The 23,695-nt window shown below is 43.7% G+C and overlaps 1 protein-coding gene across 1 annotated transcript in view; it reads right to left on the bottom strand.

The window, feature by feature from the left end:
- Positions 1-23,695, bottom strand: part of CCDC60 (coiled-coil domain containing 60) — a 205,499-nt gene that overhangs the window by 30,083 nt on the left and 151,721 nt on the right. Inside the window, exons 6-7 of the mRNA XM_011964410.1 lie at positions 13,481-13,571; positions 8,330-8,564 (exon numbers count right to left, since the gene is read on the bottom strand). Of these exons, the coding sequence (XP_011819800.1) occupies positions 8,330-8,564; positions 13,481-13,571 (326 nt within the window). The remainder of the gene's footprint in view (positions 1-8,329; positions 8,565-13,480; positions 13,572-23,695) is intronic.

Here is a 23,695-nt window from a genome sequence, read left to right as displayed (position 1 = left end):
ACCAAGGAATGCCAAGGATTGCCAGCACCCACCAGAAAAGTCAAGGAACGATTCTCTCCTATGGATTTCGGAAGATGCATGGCCCTGTGGACACGTTGGTTTGGATGTTTAGTATCCAGAGCTATGAGACAAAAAGTTTCTGTTGTCAGAAATTTTACAGCTGCTGCAGGAAACGAACACACTGACACTCCAAAAAGCTGGAAAATGAAATAGAGATAGTCCTGTCTTATGTCGATACATATTTGCAAATCCCTGGATATCTCAATTCTTTCCATTCCCTAGCATGGAATCTGCTTTGATACAAAACCATGAGCTTTGGGACTGCTTTTTCAGAATGTTTGTAGCTGTCCACGGTGCTGACATGTAACAGTGTGAGGTTGTCCTTTGATGACTGTAACTACTCCAGAATTTCTCCCCAGATTTATGAACAAGAAGAGGGAAGAAGGGACTTAGAGTGAGAAGAGGAGAAAATACATAGAGAGCCATTGGACATCAGAGATATATCAAGAAATAAAAGAGAGGAGACTTTTGAGATGGTTTTTAAATAATTCCAGGAACTAAGAAGAAAGCTACGACAGCCAACTACTGGAACTTGAGCAACCAAAGGGAGAGCCTTAAACATGTATTCTTAGTGGTGCAACCTAGTTACATCTCAAAATGAACAAATATGCTAGATGGCTGTCTCCCCTGCATAAAATAATTTTTTATTTTAATTTTCTATCTTTGTGGGGAATATTGGTGGCTTGTACCATCTCAGAACAGAGAGCAGTGTGGCTGATGTTGGTTTCGTGCACTTTTGATAGATCTATCACATTTTCCTCCCTCCTCTGGGGTTCTGGAAGAATGCTGTCTTCCCATCTCCATCCATTGCATCTGGTAGGGTGCCCACCTGTGGACTCCTGCAGCACTGTCCTTCTGACCCCTATCACAGCATTGATTTCATGTGATAGCTATTTTCTGTTCACTTGCAGGTCTTCCCCTCTAGGCTGTGAGTTCCTTGATGTCAGGGGCCACATTTTATTTGTCTTTTCATTGATAGCACCTGGAAGCATGCTTAGCACATGGGGTCTCAGTCAATAGTTGCTAAACGTAAAAGTGAACAACTGGGGAGGAAATAGAGGGAAGGATTTGGGACTACGAGTCAGATTTGGATATTGATGAACAATGACAATACCAGTGCAGACACCTCATTCCTTAGTGGATACTTGCAGTTGACTCAAGCTCAGGTGTCAAAAGCCATACCTGGAAGGGGGTCATGAAGCCTAGTGCTTCCCAAGACCGTTTGTGTATTGTGTACATCCAGCTTTGCATATTAACGCAATCACTGGATGCTAGGAAAGAATGCCTTTCCTTAGTGACTTTGGAGCCATCTAGGCTGTGACAAATGTCAGCATTAAGCCATTTTCTACTCCAGCTCTCAATTTGTGGGCATGTTTCCATTTAACCTGAACTTGACCTTTATTTTTGTCTTGTCATGCCCACCTTCCCTAGAGCCACAGGTCCTAGAATCCTTGGAGTGTGTCCAGAAGCCTATTAGCAAGGGAGCTGTGATTGGTTCTCCTAGTTTCTTCCCTTCTCTTTGGAGCCAAGCAGCAACATCTGACTGCTCCACCACTCCAACCCCCAACGTATAAGCAAACCAGCCTAAGGGTGGGTGGATATGGATATCAGCAAATGACCACAGCTACCTGGCACATCAAGCAGCCCTCCTAGAGCACCAAATGTCAAATTATATCCCCAGAGAAAAAAATCCTGACTTCCTTTCTCCATTTCCCATGCCCAGCCTGTCTAAGAATCTCACCCTTGAATGCCTAAATCCATTTCTTCTTTTTGGGGAGGGGGAATAGGGGAGTTTTTTTTTGTCATATGGGGCTAGTTTGAAGGGAAACATGAGATGGCATAGGACTCATATTTTGAATTGTTATTTAAGTGAGTTTCTCCCTAATCATTCCAAGACTCAGAGCTTCAAGACCAGCAGGAGGAATAGCCTGGGCTTTTGTTTTTTGGGATTCTTCCTGCCATTGATTTGGGGAGGGGATCATTCCACAGAGAGGCTGCAACCTGCTGTCTCCAATGATTTGCATCCACAAAGACTTCATTATGCAGAAGCCTTGGAAATTAGACCTTGGTCAAATAGTGTGTCTCTCAGAATAGGACTCATGAATTCAGAATCAATTTGAGGAGGTTTTAGAAGGCAAGAGAGGCTGAGAAATTAATCTACTTTTGTCAAGGCTGTGACAAATGGGATGGAGATTAAGGTATAAATGGAGGAAAAGGTTTGGGAGGCTAAAGTAGCAAACTTTTCCTCCCAGAGGAAATTCATTTTTTTTTCAGTCATTTTTGTGTTCCTACTGCATGCTAGGATAAAGGTAAATAAGATGTCACTGTTGCACACCTGCAGGGAGCTCACATTCCTTTTCCCCTTCTTTCTTAGTAATTGAACTGTGATTCTTTCTATGCGTATAAGGGGAAGCATTTGCTAGCTCATTTTTTTCAACATCCTTTGCAGCTGGGCATGGCCCTGTGACTAAGTTCTGGGCAATGAGATTTTGGTAGAAGTGTGGTATGGGGCTCCTGAGTGGATTGCTTAAACTCTGCTGGGAATGGACACTTTCGTACTTTGCTTACTTCCTTTTTCTTCCACCCTAGAATGTGAATGTGATGGCTGGAGTTCTGGCAGCCATGGTGGATTATGAAGTGGTGTTAAGGATGACACAGAAGAAAGCAGGGAAAGTAGGATCCCTGATGATCTGTCGAAGCCACCTTACCAGCCCTGGACTGATTTTCTTTAACCTGTACAAAAAATAAGCTTTTATCTTTTTTAAGCCACTGTTTTTTAGGTCTCTGTACTGAGCCATAAGAAGTTCCTACTGGATACAGTGAGATGCATTTTAAGTTAAAATTAGTAATTCAATAAAAGCAAATACTAACTACTAAGAGACAAGTGAAAAGGAAACCTGGGTGAGTCAGAGAAGACTTTACAGAGGAGGGAACATTTGAGCTGGGTCTTGAAGGTTCAGCAGGAGTCCACCAGACTGAAGGGTCAAGGATGAACAGGCATTTCAAGTAGAGAAAGTCATACAAGAGTGTGCATTGTTTAAAAAGAAGAAAGTGTTTTGATGAGGTTGGAGTGCCCCACTTAAGGTGTGAACTAGCAAGAGCTGACCTGGGCAGCCTGTGGCAAGATCAGAGGTAATGTATTAGAGAACAGGCAGAGTCATTGAAAGATGTTGAGCTAGAGAGAACTATATCAGATTTTTCATTTAGAAAGTCCCTTCTGTCTCAACATGGAGAAAAATAAGTGGGTAAAGGCAGGACAAAAAGCAGGGAAACTAGTTAGGAGGCTGTTGCTGTTTTCTAGGTGAGAAGTGAAGAGACCCTAGACCAGAGGTCCAAAACTCAGGTGGCCTTCAGGGGTCAGATACCAAAAATGAGTGACACAAGTTGATGTAAAAAAAATCAGTTTGCTCTCTTGGTCCATCTTTTATTTTTTATTTTTTCCTGAAGATTTGGGTAAAGCAGAGCAATCAAATTTGACTTGAGGGCCAGATTTCTTGGGTTCAAATTCTGCCTTCATCACTTACTAGCTGTGTGACTTGGGGCAAATAACTTAACCTCTCTGTGCCCCAATGTTCTCATCAGCAGAGTAGGCATAAAGAAGTTCTTGTGAGTATTAAATGAATTAATGTACATATAAAGGAGCTGATACAAAAATACTTTTAAGTGTGAGTTATAGTTTTATCATCATCATCATCATCATCATCATCATTCTAAAGAAAACAATAGGGCAAATGTGTTAATAAATGGTCACACACTCAGCCAACCAGAGCAATGAGTGGGGCAATAGGGAGTGATGAAGACTGTGGAAAACTGGAGAACACAAACCTCACTTGAAGGGACCAAGCTCCAGTTGATTGTTGTCATTCAGGATTGCAGGCCCACTGCTACCACAGGGAGTAATTTATTTTATTTGTAGAGATGGGGTCTGGCTATGTCAGCCAGGCTAATCTCGAACTCCTGGCCTCAAGTGGTCCTCCTGCTTTGGCCTCTCAAAGTGCCAGGATTATGAGTGTGAGCTGCCATATCTGGCCAAGAGTGTTTTGTTTGTAAAATGTAGAAGTTTTAGGTAAAATATCTTAATCTTTAAAAGTCACAGCTACTTTTCAAAAAAACACAAATTTTTGTGTATGCTAAACAAAACATAAGTGTCAGGATCTCCGTGTGTGCCCCTAGTTTTTTATCTTCAAGACAAAAGCAAAAGGTTTGAAGAGGGTAGGGTTTGCGGGAGTTTTAGGAGACAGCACTGATCAGAGCAGGTGAGTGATTGGATGTGAGAGGAAAGTGGCCACTGGGGACAGGTCTGACAGGCCTTCGGTGTTGCAGGTGCCTAGAGAGATGCTCCATTTACCCCTCCCCTCACTGCAAAGTCTCATTTCTCTGCTGCTCCCTTCTGCCACCAGCGCTAGTGTTCTGTTTGTCCCAGGAGAACCATGTGCAAGCTCTGGGACTGGGGCGGGCCCTTGAAGTTGGGCTATGGCTCTACTCTTCTTATCTAAGAGCAAAGCTTTTAGAGTTGGAAAAAAAAAAATGAAGACATGGATATAACACCAATAACCACACAAACACCTTGGAAAAGTAAATCAGGTCTAGTCTTTCCTGTACTGAAAACTTTCCAGATACTTCCTCTTGCACCTGGAATAATTCTAAAGTCTTACTTGCTCCACAAACGCCCTGCATGCTCTGGCCCCTGCCTCCCTCCCCAGCTTCAGGTCTTCAGGTTTTCACGTCTCAGTTCAAACATCAGACCTGAGAGAGTCTTCCTTGATTACCCTTGCTAATTTAGATTCACACCCACCAATAGTCTCTCTCTATCCCAGCATCCTGTTGTTTCTCTTCCGACCTCATATTATATGCAATTGCCTTGCTAGTTACAACTTTCTTTCTCTCTCTCTCTCTCTCTCTTTTTTTTTTTTTTTTTTTTGAGATGGAGTCTTGCTCTGTTGCCAGGCTGGAATGCAGTGGTGTGATTTCAGCTCACTACAACCTCTGCCTCCCGGGTTCAAGCCATTCTCCTGCCTCAGCCTCCTGAGTAGCTGGGACTACAGGCGCACGCCACCACGCCCAGCTAATTTTTGCATTTTTAATAGAGACGGGGTTTCACCATGTTGGCCAGGATGGTCTCGATCTCTCGACCTTGTGATACGCCCTCCTCAGACTCCCAAAGTGCTGGGATTATAGGCGTGAGCCACCATGCCATGCCATGACTTTCTTTTTTATTACTTTATTTATTTTTATAAACATGGTCTCACTCTGTTGTCCAGGCTGGAGTGCAGTGGTACAACCATAGTTCACTGCAATCTTGAAATCCCGGACTCAAGTGATCCCCCTATCTCAGCCTCCCAAGTAGCTAGGACTACAGGCATGTGCCACCATGCCTGGCTAATTTTTAAAATGTTTCATGTAGAGATGGGGTCTCACTATTTTGCCCAGACTGGTCTCAAATTCCTGGACTCAAGCCATCCTCCTGCCTTGGCCTTCCAAAATATTGGAGTTACAAGCATGAGCCACTGCACTCAGTCTATAGATTTCTTATTTATCATTTGTCTCTTCTAAAACGTAAGCTTGGGAAGGGCGGGTACTCAAGTAACTCAGTTTTGGGCACACAGTAGGTGCTCAAAAAGTATGTGTTAAATGAAAGAAGAATCAAGAAATCCATAAGTGGACAGGAAGCTGAGGTGGGAGGGTTGTTTGAGCGCAGGAGTTTGAGGTTGCAGTGAGCCATGACTGTGCCACTGCATTCCAGCCTGGGCAACAGAGTGAGACCCTGTCTCTAAAACAGAGAAGAGAGACAGAAAAGAAATATATAAGAATCACATATCTGCTGATGGTCTATCTTAGTTTCTTCCCATCTCAGATACTACTTCTTCTGTTCAGAAAACAGCTTTTCGGGGCTTGGGACCTTTCCCAGCCCCCTGTTAACAGGCAGGGGCGGTGGGGACTTTTCCCATCGGCAGTCATTACTCTGAACCCTGACCACCCAGTGGACTTTTGCACTTCTGCTCACTTCCGTCTTTGACCATCAGGGCCCCACACAGATTCTTGGTCTGCCTTGACCTCCTTTTTCGCCTCCTTGAATCTATGCGACGCCCAACCCTTGTCACTCAGCCTGGCCTCGGCTGCCACAGGCATTCCAGATGGTGTGATAGAGAACACTGGCCGAGGCCGAGCGCGGTGGCTCAAGCCTGTAATCCCAGCACTTTGGGAGGCCGAGACGGGTGGATCACGAGGTCAGGAGATCGAGACCATCCTGGCTAACACAGTGAAACCCCATCTCTACTAAAAAAATACAAAAAACTAGCCGGGCGATGTGGCGGGCGCCTGTAGTCCCAGCTACGCAGGAGGCTGAGGCAGGAGAATGGCGTAAACCCGGGAGGCAGAGCTTGCAGTGAGCTGAGATCCAGCCACTGCACTCCAGCCCGGGTGGCAGAGCAAGACTCTGTCTCAAAAAAAAAAAAGAGAACACTGGCCAAACAGGCAGGTTCAGCTGGACACCACTGAGGGGACACAGCAGATGGGGAGAAAGCAGGAAGATGTCCCATGCATCAGAGTCAAGAATTTTGTGGTGGGCCATTCCTCCTTCATGTCCTTGTCTTACCCTCTCTTCTTTCTACCTTCTCCGTCTTTCTGTATGAATCCTTCTGGATCCTTCTCTTGCTTTTCCTATCTCCTTTTACTATACAAGCTCAAGCCAGAAAGTTCTGAAAATGAATGTTTTATGTGACTTATGGAATCCAGTCACGATTCTGTCTAGTAGAGTTCCACAGCACCCCACTCAAAATATTGTGCAAAATTGTATGTATGTGTATGTTTGAATTTTTTTCTTGTGTGAGGGCTCATAGATTTCAATGAATTTTCCTTTTTTTTTCCTTCCCTTCCTCCTTCCCCCTTCCCTTCTTCTCTTCTTTTTTTTTCTTTTCTCTTTTTGAGACAGGGTCTCGCCCTGTTACCCAGGCTGGAGTGAAGAAGCAAATCACAGCTCACGGTAACCTCTACCTCCTAGGCTCAAGCTATTTTCTCACCTCAATCCTCTACCTCCTAGACTCAAGCTGTCCTCCCACCTCAGCCTCCTGAGTAGCTGGAACCACAGGCACATGTCACCATGCATGGCTAATTGTGTTTTTTTTTTTTTTTTTTTTTTTGGAGAGGTTTCACCATGTTGCCCAAGCTGATCTCAGATTCCTGAACTCAAGTGATCTGCCCACCTCCACCACCCAAATATCTGGGATTACAGACATGAGCCACCACGCCTGGCCTAATTGGATATTTTTTAAGGGACTTGCCTCTCTCCAATTTTGAGCCACTGAAAAGGCTTTTTCAGGGTGTAGATCACAGAGCAATACAACTTCCATCTATCAAATGTTCAGAAAGACAAATCAGTAGAGACAGAAAGCAGGTTTGTGGTTGCCTGGGGGCTCTGGGTAAGAAGGGCAGAAGCTTTTCTTTCGGGTGGTTGGAAATGTTCTGAAATTAGATTGTGGTGATGGTTACACAACTCCAAGTTTACTAAATATCACTGAATTGCACATTTAAAATAAGCAAATTTTATGGTATGTAAATTATATCTCAATAATAAGGCTGTTTAAAAAAGTAGACACTGAATTTTAAAGACTTAGTATAAAAGAGGATATAAAATATCTCGTTAATAATTTTTACATTGGTTACACATTGAAATGATAATGTTCTGTATAAATTGGGCTAAATTTAAAAAAAAAAGTTTTGAGATGGAGTCTTCCTCTGTGGCCCAGGCTGGAGTGCAGTGGCATGATCTCGGCTCACTGCAACCTCTGCTTCCCAGGTTCAAGTGATTCTCCTGTCTCAGCCTCACAAGTAGCTTGGATTACCGGTGCGTGCCACCATGCCCAGCTGCTTTTTGTATTTGCAGTAGAGTCAGGGTTTCACCATGTTGGCCAGGCTGGTCTCAAACTCCTGACCTCAAATGATCTGCCTACCTCGGTTTCCCAAAGTGCTGGATTACAGGCGTGAGCCACTGTGCCTGGCCTAAATAAAAATATTTTTAAAATTAGAAAAGGGCAGTTGGTGACCACAGGCTGTCTCTGTAGGAGAAATGGCTCAGGGCAACCCAAGTTATGGAGTATATTTCTGATCTCCACTGGGGAAAACAAAGAGGTCCAAGGAAATTGAACAAGGATGGGGGATCCCATGTCACCTTTAAATGACTGGAGGGGGACTTGAGGCAAGAGGGTTTCTTGATGTCTGGCTTAAAGGCAAAGGGTCAGGGTAGATGAGTCAGATCTCAGGTAGGACTTACTCATAGACAGAGATTCTTCATCTGGCTTGGTTGAAGATGAATCATTGTCCTCAATATCCTTGCTGCTGGTCACCTGGGTGTTCACACTCGGGGGCTCATCTGAGCCAGGGTTCACAGAGATCATGCTGCTCTGGGGAGAGGACACCCCACTGGCCCGACTCAGACTGAGTGTGGAGCCTCGCCGGCTTGGTTTGCGGTTGGTGACTCGCATTGTAGGAATTTTGAATTTCTTGGTCTAAAGGAAAGAGAAGAAAGAGAGGTTTCAGGAAGGAGGGGGAAAAAGATGGAAGAAAGAAAGAAGGGAGGGAAGGAGAGAGGTGGGGAGGGACAGCAGACAAAAGCAAAGCCTGGGTCTGACTGTGAATTCCTTCTGGCTCTTTCCAAATACCGTGAGATATATTCTGGATCTGGAGTGACCTTTTGTCAGAAATCGAGATGATGTTAAAATGTGTATTATTTGAAGCAAATGTGGCAGAATGTATTCTATTGAACGAGCTCATGGTTGCCCAAGAAGTCACCGTAGGAAGCCACACGTGTTTGCCGTGATGATGTCAATGCCCAGAACAGGTTTTGACTTTTGTAATAACGATTGGAGTTGATTTTCAAACTGTATATGAGGATGGGTCTAATTTTTCAACTAATCTTGGTTTTGGCTCCAGATTCCATGTATATACTTCCTGGTTCCCAAGTTGACACCTGGGCCTCAAAGAATAATTTGTAATCATGGAGGTTTTCTAAAGAACACAGAATAGGGAAATTCTAGGCCTGACATTTAGGAAGTGAGTGGGAGGAAGCAGATTTGTCTGGTGCAGTGGCATTCTTGGGGGAGGAGCCATGGTGGTAGTGGGCTAGGAGAATTGGATGATAAGTTCTGGAAGGGACTGAGAGGTAGGTAGGGAAAGTCCTGTGGATTTTTAGAAGGAAAAGAGTAAGAAAGAGTACACACATACTGTGTGTGTGTGTCTGTGTGTACCTTCCTGCGAGATTGGTGTCACTTCAGAATGCACTGTTTGGGGTTATGTCCTCATATAACTCATCCAAGTTTCAGCGAGGCTTCCTAACCTCCTCAAGGTCACAGCAAGAAAATAGCAGAACCAGAATTCAGACCCAAGTCAGGTTAATGCCAAAGCTCATTACTATGCCTGGCTTCAAAATACTGCCAAAGTTTTTTTCAGTGGCATCGAAAATGCCCTTTATCCCATGCTAATGATTCTTTATGACATTTAAAATGCCAGGTTTACACAGGGGACGAACAGGCCCTCAGATGCCCCAGAGAAAGAGCTCAACACAGAGTGGGCTGTAGTTTATATTCAGTTAATAGAAATAATTTTATTTGAGCACATTTAAAATGAAAGCTCTTGATGGGTAGACTGGTGTTTTCTTTAGATGAAACTCATAGCGTTTGATACCCTGGGAAAGGTGATAGGGAGAAGAGACAGCACTGAAGACCACACCAACATTTAATATACATTGCACAGGGTGGAGAAAATTGTATTCAGCAGAATTCATTTCAGGGAGTCCACTGTATGTGATCAGAAGCAATATTTTGAATGGCTACCTTGTAGGGCACTGAATATGAGTGGAACCTTCTTGCACTAGAAGAGGGGAGGGATTTCTTGGTTGCACAGGAGAGGGAGAAGGTTGGGGAAGAGGAGGGAGAAACTGTGGGCTTTAAGATTTGATCTCTCCTTGTGCCTGCCTCATCTCTCTCAAATCTTCAGTGAAATTCTATACAAATGACAGAATGCTTCAGAATATGATAGACTGGAGAAATGGAATTTGAACTGGATTTAACCAGATCTTCAAGAGGCCATACAAGTTACAAAATGACTGATCAAGAAAAGCCAAGTACCCAAAGCAGGCATGTCCTCTCCTTTGATAAATTAGGAGCTTGGTACAATGCTCCCGTTGTCCTGACACTGCAATTGGTCAAGAGCTTGCCAGGACTGACAGAAGGCCCCTCTACCCTTTATCACTCCGGGGAGAGATGATATCAGAGCTCAGGGATGAATCATGTAGAAATTGCCCCTTTCCATTTTATCTAGAACAATATGAATTCCTGACTCTAGAAACCAGGCTCTTCAGATCAGCGTCATTTTTTTATTTTTATCTTTATTTTTATTTGACAGGATCTCACTCTGTTGCCCAGGCTGGAGTGCAGTGGTGCAATCTTGGCTCACTGCAACCTCTGCCTCCCAGGTTTGAGCTATTCTCTTGCCTCAGCCTCCCAAGTAGGTGGTATTACAGGTACCCACCACCATGCTTGGCCAATTTTTTTTTTTGTTGTTGTTGTTATTTTTTGGTAGAGATGGGGTTTCACCATGTTGCCTGGGCTGGTCTTGAACTCCTGAGCTCAAGCAATCTGTCTGCCTTGGTCTCCCAAAGTGCTGGGATTATAGTTGTAAGCCACTGTGCCTAGTAAGATCAATGTAATTTTTGAAGGGTGGACAGATGGTGGCATGGGGTAGCTTGGAATCTTGCAGTGAGCACTGGAATCAGAGTCAGGGGACCTCGGGGGGACCTTTAGTACGTCACTCTGCCATGCCTCAGTTTCCTCATTTATAAAACTTAGGGGATAGCCTGGGACAATCTCAGAAGAGCCTTCCATACCAGGATTCTGTGCGTATCTTCCTTGAGCTAGGATTTCATCTTATGCTCCCAGAGTTGCCATTAATTAAAATTTAATTAACCACCCTAGCCAGGAAATCCAAAGTTAAGGGCTAACACTTGTGATTAATTGAAAGTGGCAGAAAAATAAAACGTAGGGGGAAGATGTGACAGGCACTTGCTTGCCTTTTATTGAACTGAACCTCTCTGAATCGACTTAAATCCCTAAATGCTGCTTCTCTATTTTTTATATTTCACTCAGCAGTGGTGTTAACCAGTTGCTATGTTCCATCTCAGTAGGGATTGATTTTTGGCAATGGAGGAAACGAATTTCCTGAAAGATTCCTTATACTTTCTATGAAGTAGGGGTTGCAGACTGGTGGCCCATGGGGAGACATGTTTAGCTACCCAGGATTTTACAAACTGGGAGACTTTTATATAAAAATGTAAGTTTTTTGTTTCTTTTGAAAATGGTAAGCTCTGGGCTCCCATTCTCACAAGGCAAAATGAGCTACAGCTGCAGAGAGTTTCTTCCTTTTAGCTGTGCAGGAGTGCTCCAGTTTGCCACAGACCCCACCACTCCCTACTGTATCACACTCAGCCTTATTTTTTATTTTATTAATAACACAATTTGCCTGGCCCCTATGAACGCTGCCTACACATACAGAAGAATGTCAGGGGAAAAGAAGAGTATTGTGGGAGCTGGTTGGATTCCCTCTTTCAAAGTCCTCATTTTATAGGTACAGAAACTGAGGCCCAGTAGAGGGGAAAGGACTTGTCTGAGGTCACACAGTGAACTGAGTCACCATGGCTGAGCCAGGTCTCCTGCAGCCTAATTGAGTGCTCCCCCATGCCCAGAGTGGAACATGCTGCAGCCCAGGGTTTGATCCACAAACTTGAATTCCGTTTTGCAAGAGTTCAAGCACAGCTATTCATTCTCCCCTTCCCCTCCTGCAATTTTAGTGGTGGATATCCCTGAAGGATTTTTTTAAAAGGTTTGAGGCTCCCGCTGCTTTTTCTGTGCATTTCTGAAGACGGATGCACACTGCATCTCCATAGCAACTTTCTGCCATAAAAACCAAGGCTCTCCTTAAATCTAGGAGCACGCCGATGAAAGCGTAAGAAAATGGTGAAATTCTTCATGAGGGGCAACTGTAATCATGGGGTCAGGGAGAACAGGCATTGGATGTTTATATGTTTAATAAACATATTGATGTTTATATGTTTAATAAACTATGTTTAATAAACAGATCCAGAATTAACTTCTGGCTCTGCCATTACCCAGCTGGGTAACCTTATGTAAGTCACTTAACCTCTCTGAGACCCCAAATTCCTCCTCTCTCACCTGGGGGTAAGAATAGTGCCCCATAGAGTTATTAAGAGGGCACAACTGGATAATATACCTACAGAAGCTTCCTTAGCACAGAACTTAGCCCATTTACAATTATGTTGAACAGTGGCCTCTAAAATTTACAGAACCACAGGAATGCTAAGCATTCTTACGTTTTCAAGGTGAGTTTGCCTTATATTTATTTCCTGAGGTTATTCACTAAAGTTGTGAGGTAGGCCGGAAAGCACATTATATCCATTTCATGGGTTAGGGGATAGGTTCAGCAAACACTCTAGTTGTGTGCTCTATTACCTTTACCTACCTTTTGCCATTATTATTATTATTATTATTATTATTATTATTATTAGGCTTGTTTATTGAGTAGATGAGTTTGGGAGGTCCTGGGTTAGGAATACCTTTGGGTAAAAAGAATCTGTATCTTGGTGTCCTCTTAATAACTGCATGTTCTAGTTTGTAGAAAATCTTGTCTGTTGAATCACTCACGTTGTCTTTTCTTTTCCTTAGAGACAGGATCTCACTCTCTTGCCCAGGTGGGAGGCTAGAGTGCAGTGGTGGGATCATAGCTCACTGCAGCCTCCAATTCCTGGGCTTACATGATCCTCCCACTTCAGCCTCTCTAATACCTGGGACTACAGGTGCACACCACTATGCCCAGCTAATTTTTAAATTTTTTGTCAAGACGGGATCTTGCTCTGTTGCCCGGGCTGGTCTCAAACTCCTGGGCTCAACTGATCCTCCTGCCTTGGCCTCCCAATCCTTTGGGATTACAAGCATGAGCTAGTGTGCCTGGGTTTTATTTTCTGACTGGGTTAAAGAGGAGAGAGAGAGAGAGGAAGGAAGGGAGGGAGGGAGGGAGGGAGGGAGAAGGAGAGAGAAATGACTGTTATTGATTTAGAAGATAGAGTGAGGTGAGTCCATTTCCTTCTGGTGACATCTTGTTAAGCAGCTGCTTAGCACCCCCTCCTGTCCCCATTATGTAGTGTCCAGCCAAATGTCATTTCTCCTACAATCCCCAGATAACTGTTTTAATTAAATTTACGAAAACCATCCAACAGCATGTGGCTCTGACTTCCCTTCACTCCGAGAACCAACTAGAAAAAAAAATTCCCATCAGAGAAAAGACTGACAAAAATACTCCTCAACACAAGCTGGGACCTAGGAGCCAAAGGGTTGCGTGGCGTGTGGTTGGTTACCTTTGGCGCTGTGACGAAATGCTCCCATTTCTGTTCCATGGACTTGTCCTTATTGATTTTTTTAATGGTGCTCTTGCTTCCACCCGGGTCCCTGAGTGAGAAACAGCTTAATGAGTTTTCCGTTTCCAGAGCCTCGGTTTATTACACGTTCTTTTAAGAAATGCAATAAATAGAGGAGGAATGGTAGCTGGGCTCTGTTAGGATTTCCGCCCCCACTCCTGTACTTGTGAAGAAATGGGAGGGATAGTTCTCCATAGCTGGCTCTTCTGAGTGAAATCGAGGTTTGGAGACACTTTTGCTTACTGGGTGGAGGAGGGAGGTGGTATATATTTGCATGTTTTTTGCATCTATTTGTATTTTAGCCTTGGTCCTCTCATAGAATCCTGGGCAGGTCTGCAGTACTCCTAGGGGGTGAATTGAAAAATATGTTCATTTCTGAATCTTTGCTTTTTCTGTTGCCCAAGGGGTCCACCATCAGAGACATTTCTGAGAGACACACAGAGAATATTACTGGGTGGGACTGAGGGTGGGGTTGATGGGGGTGGATTGCACAATGAAAATCACTGATTGGAGGTTAACTGGGCAAAAGTTCTCTACGACGCTATGTGCAACACCTTTCTGTGCCTTTTCGCTGTATCATCTCAATCACTATAACCCTGTGATGTAGTCATTGTCATCCCATTTTCAGATGAGAAAACAAACTAAGGGAGTTGAAGTCACCTACTTACAGTGAAATGAATGAAGCGAAAGCTTCAGGGCTCCTCACTTGTGTGGCTCCCTCTTCCAGGATCCTGTACCTGATTTTGTATTGTAATTTTGTAATTTTTTTTTTTCTTAAAGTGCCCTCTCCCCCGTTAAATAAGCTTCAGGCTGCACAAAACCTGGATCCTCCTCTCATGGGTTGGGAATTTTCTGGATAGGAGACTGAAGCCCAGTAAGTTCTGTTGGTGACACACCCGTAATCCCTTATCTGAAATCTGCGGGACCAGATGTGTTGCCAAATTAATGATTTTGGCATTTTGGAAAGGAAATATGCTGCATATTCTATATGTTAACCTAATCCCTCTGAGGGCGCTCAGGGGACAGCATCCTGTAACCAAATACATGACTGTTTCTGCAATGGAACGCACGGATATTTATACTAGGGGGGAGAAATAAAGACCAGAAGTAGCTTCAAGTCAAATTTTGGTACCAACTTAGATTGGCATACTAGGGGGGAGAAATAAAGACCAGAAGTAGCTTCAAGTCAAATTTTGCTACCAACTTAGATTGGCTCCTGTCAGATTTTGCTGCCAAATGAGTTAGGAAAAACCGAGTTTTCAGAGCTTTTAGATTTTGGACTTGTGGCTATGGGGCAGTGGGTCTCTATTGATAAGAGAGTGGGGAGTCTCAACGTGTGATCTCTCAACTACCTTTACATATCTATTGATTGACTGATTGGTCTATCCATCTCTCTGTCCATGTATTTTTCCATCCATCCATTCATCCATCCGCCTATCTCTTTCTTTATCCCCTTTTTCTTTGCAGAAAGAATTTTATATCACAAGGATTCTTTTAATTATTTTTCTAGCTCTCGCCTAGCAGAGAGCAGGAACTTGAAATGAGAAGACGAGCTGGGCTCATGCCTGTAATCCCAGTACTTTGGGAGGCTGAGGCAGGCAGATCAGCTGAGGTGAGGAGTTCCAGACCAGCCTGGCCAACATGGTGAAACCCTGTCTCTACTAAAAACACACAAAAAATTAGCCGGGTGTGGTGGCGCGTGCCTGTAATCTCAGCTGCTCTGGAGGCTAAGGCAGCAGAATCGCTTGAACCTGGGAGGCGGAGGTTCCAGTGAGCCGAGATCGCGCCATTGCACTCCAGTCTGGGGGACAAGAGTGAAACTCCATCTCAAAAAAAAAAAAAAAAAAAAGAGGACAAACAGAACTGCTTTGGTTTGGGAGACACTGACAGGGGTCTAGGCTTGTTAGAGTGATGAGTGCTAGTGATTGTGGGTGGAAGGGAGGTGCTCAGATATAGAAGGCAAAAGGTGATCAGGATAAACCTAATTTAAGGCTGACTTCTCATGGCATGGAGATCTGAGTAGCAGAATCTGTCATGCGCGTCCGTGTGAACAGACCACCAAACAGGCTTTGTGTGAGCACCCCACCTGGGTGCAGGCGGGCTGAGTCCGAAAAGAGTCAGCGAAGGGAGATAAGGGTGGGGCCGTTTTATAGGATTTGGGTAGGTAAAGGAAAATTACAGTCAAAGGGGGGTTGTTGTCTGGTGGGCAGGAGTGGGGGTCACAAAGTGCTCAGTTGGGGAGCTTTTTGAGCCAGGATGAGCCAGGAAAAGGAATTTCACAAGATAATGTCGTCGCTTAAGGCAAGGACCGGCCATTTTCACTTCTTATGTGGTGGAATGTCATCAGTTAAGGCGGGGCAGGGCGTTTGCACTTCTTTTGTGATTCTTCAGTTACTTCAGGCCATCTGGGCATATACGTGCAAGTCACGGGGGATGCGATGACTTGGCTTGGGCTAAGAGGCCTGACAGAATCAAAGGCTTTTCCCAGTCCAGGTAAGGAGTTGGGGGTGTCCTCTCTTCACCAGTGGGATTTTGCTGAAGATCAACCAGCCAGTTGCCACCACACAAGAAATGCACACAGACCCAAAGTGGAAGTCGGGCTTGGGAGGTGGGGTGAGAATGTGCCTCTAAGCTCTTTGTAAGACTTTATGTTTGATTACACAATTAAAAAGCCCTCTGAATAATTAACAGTGAAGCTCATTTAAGTTGGTTCTGCCTGCCTCTCCCCCGAGTAATCAAATTAGGGGATATTTAAAATCCAGCCAGAGGAAGGAGCAATACTTCAGTCCTATAAACAATATTTAAACTAGTGGTGCTTTTGAAGTCTGATTTAAGGTTCACCCACTGGAGGCTTTAGCGTTTTTTTTTTTTTTTTCACTTTGGAGCATTTCTTTCAAGACCACAGGGCTTTTCGCATTTCCCTTTGCTAATGCAGCCCTGCTGAGCCTCCAGCCTTCTTCTTGAAGTTCAAAAGCACCCCCCTTTTCCCCTTTAAAATTAAATCTGGTCCTGGCAAAGCTTTCAAAATCTTAAATATTCAGGTCCAATCAGGAAGATGGAGGTTTTCCACTACTGCTGACTTCCAAGATGACCTGAAATCTATTGTGACTTCAAGCAGCAGGCTAAATGGGTTCAAAATGCAGCAAGATTCCCACAGACCTTAAAAAGCTCGGAGCCTTTGCTCTTGCAAACCCATTGATAAAGAAAAGGCCTGGTTAGACAGAATCGGTCTTTCTGATGTTTCATTTTCAGTAGCGAATAACCCAAAAAGGAAGATCGGTAGGGGAAGGAAGAGAAAAATAAAACCACCTAAGCCGCATCATCCATTGCATACCTTGTGGAGGAGGACAACGCAGGTTGGTGGTCCTTCCCCTGGCCTGGTGGGGTAAGCGTTAGTGCCATCCACCAAATAGTTCCAGGCCTTCCCTGCTCTCTGAAGGCAAGTGTAAGCACTGTGACTTGCTTTGTTCAAAAATACATGAGTGAAAGTGACATGTGGGACTTTGGGTAGATGATTTAAGAGCTAGTCCTGAAGTCATCAGATTCCCTTTTCTGCCTCGTCGATGGTGGAAGCTTCTATCAGTGTGAGTCCCTGCGTGACTATAGAGACTAGAGCCTCCCTGTTGGACTTGAAAGGTGAGCCAAGGAACAAGCTTCTTTTGCCTTAAACTGCTGAGATTTGGGGGTTGTTCATTATGGCACCCTAACTTACTTAGCTCACCCATTTAATATCCTTGTGATTTACTGTCTGTGTGACCTCTGGCAAGTCTCTGAGTATCAGGACCAGAAAAGTGTTATCTTAGTGGTTAAGAGTGAATTTAGATTCACAATTTAGATTGGACCAGCTGTTCGAGTCCTCTGTCTGCCCCGCTGCTTCCTACATGTGCGACTTGGTATAAGTAATTTAGCCTCTCTGAGCCTCACTATCCTCATCTGTAAAATGGGGGAATAATAGCAGCTGTGACAAAGGATTGCTGTGAAGATGAAAAGAAATGGGGCTTGTTAAGGGCTTCATGGGTGCTATGTACAGACAGCTGAATACAGTTCAGCTATTAACAACAATAACCTTCTCTTTTCAACTGAGATTTACTGTGGCTTAGAGGAGGAGCTGATGGTAGACAACAAGGTACCAGGGCAGATCCTTGGGGGAGATGTAGCTATAATTTTCAGACCATAATTTCCCCCTGCTGAAGCTTCTAAGGGATCCTATTTGCCAGAAATCAAGGGAATAGGGCATTGAGCACTGTCAAATCTCTTGTAACTGTATCCGCCAAGCACATTTTGTTCCAGGCAGCCACTTGAAGATGTCTATCCACAGTGGCAATTCAGAGCAATTTTCTCAAATACTTTGTGCTGTCTTTCTGAACTCCCATCTGGGGTAAAATATGTGCTTCCCAGGGCGGAAAGCTGTAGGCTAGGTTAGGACATGCTCATGTGTCCATGACCGAGGGGAAGAGCTGCTGATTCTGCACCAGGGAAGGGGCAGCGGTCAAAGCTCTGGGACTTCCCGGACCAGGTGGCTCCATCCTAACTCCTGAGCGATGATCTGATCCTCCTGCCACATTCTCCCACTCCATAGAGATGTCCCCTGGAGTACCACAGTGGAGGAGCCATGTAATTAAATCAGTGCAAAGAGGAGAGTGGGGGAAATCAGAGACTTCACTCACATGTCACCTTCCGAGTGAGTCTTTCCTTGATGATCCAATTGAAAACTCCCCTGCCCATCACTGTCACATCACCCATCAATTTCTTCATGACACTTATTGCTATCTCAAAGTATCTCGATGATGGCATGTTCATCATCTGTTGCTTCCCTCACCCCTCTAGCATGGAAGCTCCTGAGAGCAGGGATGTTATCTGTTTTCTTCACAGCAGTATTCCCACTAGTGCCTGGAAAAGGCAGGTTTGAGGAAAATGAGATTTTCTTGGTTGTGGGGGAGGAGTACTACAAGACAAGGGGAAACTAATTTAAATATAAACAATTTAAATTTTAAAAATGCTATTATGTGTGTTGCTCAGAACGATTGCGATGGTATTTCACGGAAGCAAAAGCTTGGAAAAGACTTAAAGGTCTTGGAATATTGGTTAACTATGTTTCAATACATTTGTTTGCTGATAAACTCCACAGCAGAGGTTCAGATCTGGAGAGATGCTCCTTATATACTAAGGCAAACAGCAAAAGTTTAGTTTCAAAACAATATGTGCAAAACAGCACTTGAAATTATTTTATAAAAGAAAATTTCATTTTATATGTGATAACATCACGGTAAGTTGAGTCCCTTTTGTATCCTGGGGCCTCCCAGAAAGTACCACATTGTAATAAGATCTTCTTTTCTTGGAAGTGGGGCACCAGATTATTCTCTAAATTAATTAAAGACTTTAGGATTTAGCTACAGAGGAACAACCATTTCGGGGGTGAGGCACCCATACTTTGCAGCAAGGTTACCTGGGTTCAAATCCTGCCTTACCTTTTGCTCGCAATGCAACTTTGAGCAAATTAATTTTCCATGCCTCAGTTTCCTTATTGGTAATTTGGAGTGAGGTTTAACTGAGATAATATACCTAGAGCAATGCTTGCCATAGGAAGCACTCAAGTGCCAGCCATTTTCATCATAAAACAGTAGATGGATTTTGATGTTTGTGTCATATTTGAAACCTCAAAGTGGGGCTGGTTGCCTTTTACTCATGTGTGTATTTCTAAAGGAAGAGTGGGTTTTCTGTGCCTGGACAGTCCAGCCCTTGAATGTCTGGCGTCTCTTAAGAGTCAGGACTGCAAGAGTCAGGATTATAAGAATCAGGATTGTAAGCGTAGGGATTACACTCACTTGGTCTCCCCACTAAATAGTGGGCCCAGTGTTGTCTCTCTGGACAGCCTGAAGCAGTAAGACGTAGATAACTGAACTGCCCCTGTGGCACCAGGGGAGAGCACAGGCCTCTGGAGACTCCAGCCTGTTGGAGCAACTCCTTTGAGGTGTGTGCTCTACCTGCTGGAGGGTTAGTTGGTAACTCTTCACTCCCTTCTTTGGCCAGGGGTCTGGCCTGTTTCTTCCCCACTGCAACTAGGAAAGATGGCCACAGGGGTAGGGGAGGCAGCATTAGAGCTTGTCACATTTCCCCACACCTGATGTCTGTGTCTCTGTAAAGGTCTACTTGTTTCTAGGTAGGTCTTCTGGTTGGTTCTTGGAAAGTTGGTCTCCAATAAGAATAAAATCAATACAGGTTCACAACCACTTAACCAATTCCAATATCCAAAGAGTCTTTAAACCAAAACAATTTAAATAGCTTATTTGGTAGTAAAGCATGACAAAAACTGATGGGAGGCTATTAGTGGCCTTTTTTTTTTGACCTTTGTTATGCACTTAAGATAAATATTCACTTATTTGTTTTCTGCAGAAATATTGGTTTGATGACAGGCCCCTCTGGGAGTGTGATGTTCTATTTGGGACTTGTCTCAATATTCTTTTTTAAAATGCAAAACAAAAACAATAAAAACCCCTCAGAATTCTGAAATGCATTTGGCCCTAAGGGTTTGAATAAATACTTATGGGCATTCATGAAAAAAGATCAGATCCTACTTTGCCTAAAAAGAGGCTTATATCTCTTAGAGAAACATAATTGGCACATTCATTATTGAAGGCTTGGTTTCAATTTCTATTGTGGACCCGATCATCTTGTCAATTGAAATAAACTCTCTTGTTAGCAGTGGAATTAACAAGGATGCTGGGAAGTGATAATGATAATGTGTTTAAATTGCCACATGATGAAATTGGGAAGTTGAGGAGTTTTTTTTTCTCAATAAAGCAGAGACTCAGATGCAACTCATAATGACATCCTAAAATCTGTCATCCGTCCATTCACCCAAACATCCACCAATCCATCCAAATATGAGATCATCCTGCAACTAACAAAGATCGTTCTTCTGCTTGCAGCACAGTAACTGCCAGTTAGTGAAATTTTGCTGCCTGTAGAAAGCCCTCGTTGAGATATCGAACCACCCCAACTTTCTTGCTATAAAATCTGTAAGGGGGAGGAATTGGGTCTGCAGCTGTCATTATGCCTAATCAAAATGGAGCCTCTGGGATCTACAGGTCCCCAAGGATGGATATTCCCTTTTGGAAAATGCATGGTGGGAGTCAGGCTCAGGGTTTAAGTGTCAAAATGCTTTAGTAACAGGAGATACTGGTTGCTTGATGATGGAGACTCAGAAAAACGCAATCAGGAGAACTGGAGATTTGGTATTACCTTCTTGGGCTCATTACCTGGGTTGTTTATCTTTGCAACTAGGTTTTGGGTGGCATTGTGTAGCCTTTTTCCCCTGTCTGTTTGCATACTTTTCTGTTCACCTAGTGAACATAGATCTCACCTGTTGGTAAAATTCTGCTCAGAAGTTCCTTTCTTTCCTAGCCTTCAGTCTCAATGGTACTGATAATCATACACCTAACTTCTCTTTAAAATAAGGATTTTTACCTTTTATAGCTCTTACTTAATGAACATTCATTGTGTTCCCAGATATTAGGCTAAATGCTCTATGGACTTGATTTTGCTTAATTCTTACAATAACTCTTCTGAGGCAGGAACTCATTTGACAGATGAAGAAAAAGAGGGCCAGAGATGTCAAGTGACTTGCCCAAGGTCACACAGCTATTAAGTGGCAGAGCTTTGACTCATCTGGGTTCATCTGATGCTAAACCCTTTCCTCTTTATCACTCTAATCCCTCTGGGTTTAAAAAATGCACTTGAAGATTTGGGGAAATTCACACTGCTGCATAAGGGTGAAACGTCATAAATGGGGATTAAATGTTGAAGAGAAGAGCTCTTTCTGCTTTCTTGTAACTAAAAAGGTGTTTTCTTATACTTTATAGGGAACTTAAACTGCCCCCCAGATTCATAATTTTTAAAAATGAATCCCAAACAGGATGTGCTGGAGCTAGCTCATACTGGCTCACAAGAATGGATTCTGTACATCTCTTCCCAACTCCAAGTTCAGTGACATCATGTTGGGAAGATTGAAATCAGCCACGGTGGGAGTATTTACACCGTGGAAATTGGCATTGTCACAGATCGTGGTTCTTCACTTCCTAGAGAACTGGTTGTTAACACATTTACCAGCATTGTCATTGACCCTAAACTGAAATGCCCACCAGGAAGAAATGGTCGACTAGAAAAAAACAAACCCCAACAAATACTGTGACTTCCTATGTGAATCTTCCTGGACTGCATTTTTTACCTCAGGTGGCTAGGTCTGGTTCAGGTGTGATTTTATAGAGCTGGGCATCCTCGGAGCACTGATAGAATTCCGCCACTGCAAGTCGTGGTAGAACATCTGCTACTCTCAATGTGACCACTGTGTCTTTTTACTGCAGTTAACAATTTTTGGTCACGTTCTGAGCACATTTCTAAAACCAACCAAAAGAAAGGGACATGGCCCCTTTTCTCTGCTCAATCCAAATTCTACATGATGTTCTTTTCTCAGTTTTGGAGAAAGGGTCACCACATGTAGGAGGCAAAATGTGGCTGTTGGTGGCGTGCTCAGGGAGACGGAATGCTGTCAGGAACCCACTGGCTCAGAGGCCTTTTTCTTAGAATGTAAGCCATCAACCAAGGAAAAAGAAGAAAAAGATACTGCTTTTACCTAGTGATTCTCATTCCCGGAATCCAGCTAATAGAAATATTTGCAACTGGGCATAAAAGATATGTGTAAGGGGCCAGGTGCAGTGGCTCACGCCTGTAATCCCAGCACTTTGGGAGGCTGAGGCGGGTGGATCACGAGGTCAGAAGTTCGAGACCAGCTTGGCCAACATGGTGAAACTCTGTCTCTACTAAAAATACAAAAAATTAGCTGGGCGTGGTGGCGGGCGCCTGTAGTCCCAGCCAGTCAGGAGGCTGAGGCAGGAGAATGGCATGAACCTGGGAGGCGGAGGTTGCAGTGAGCTCAGATCGCGCCACTGCACTCCAGCCTGGGCGACAGAGCGAGACTCCATCTCAAAAAAAACAAAAACAAAACAAAAACAAAAACAGAGCAAAAACGAAACAAAACAAAAACAGAAAACAAAACAAGATATGTGTAAGGATATTCCACGCAGTACTACCTGAAATGTCAAAAATTTGTAAATGACCTCAGTGTCTGTTAATAAAGAAATGGTGTATACTCCATCCATACAATAGAATATTCTGCTGCTGTTGAAAGAATGTGTAAACCTGTGTATACCATCATGAAAAGATGCCCATGAGTCATTGTAAAAGGAGGAAAATCATGTAGAGAACAATATGCAGATATGATCCTATTTCTGTTAAAAAATGTAACTGTATATGTTTATAAAAGGAAGGCATTAGAAAGATTTGGAAGGATATATCATAGACTTTTAAAAGGAGTTTTTTTTTTTTTAAAGGGGATTTCAGGGAGGGAATAAAGGTTTTCATATTTTATATACTTATACATTTTTTGAAAGATTTCTATAAGCATAAATTGTGTTCACTTATTACTTGAGCAGTTTTATTTTAGAGAAAACTAAATAGTCTTTAATCCCAGCTACTTGGGATGCTGAGGCAGGAGGATTGCTTGAGGCCATGAGCTAGACACCAGCCTGGGCAGCATAGCAAGACACCATCTCTAAAAAACTTAAAAAACAATTAGCCAGGTATGGTGGCAGGTGCGGCCGCATTCACCTGTAGTACTAGCTATCTGGGAGGCTGAGGCAGGAGGATTGCTTGAGCACAGGAGTTCAAGGCTGTGGTGAGCTATGACTGTGCAACTGCGCTCTAGCCTGGGCAACAGAGCAAGACCCTCATCTCTTTAAAAAAAAAAAAAAAGGCATGAAAAATGTTTTAAGGCTGTGGTTTTCAAAGAAATTCTGGAAGCCACAAAGACATTTTGGAAATAACTAGAGGCTGGGTGCGGTGGCTCACGCCTGTAATCCCAGCACTTTGGGAGGCCCAGGCTGGTGGATCACGAGGTCAGGAGATCGAGACCATGGTGAAACCCCATCTCTACTAAAAATACAAAAAAATTAGCTGGGCGTGTTGGCAGGTGCCTGTAGTCCCAGCTGCTCCGGAGGCTGAGGCAAGAGAATGGCGTGAACCCAGGAGGTGGAGCTTGCAGTGAGCCGAGATCGCGCCACTGCACTCCAGCCTGGGCAACAGAGTGAGACTCCGTCT

The sequence above is a fragment of the Mandrillus leucophaeus genome, unplaced genomic scaffold (assembly GCF_000951045.1).
Source record: "Mandrillus leucophaeus isolate KB7577 unplaced genomic scaffold, Mleu.le_1.0 Scaffold7, whole genome shotgun sequence".
Classification (NCBI taxonomy): Eukaryota; Metazoa; Chordata; class Mammalia; order Primates; family Cercopithecidae; genus Mandrillus; species Mandrillus leucophaeus.
This window is presented reverse-complemented; position numbering and strand designations above follow the sequence as displayed.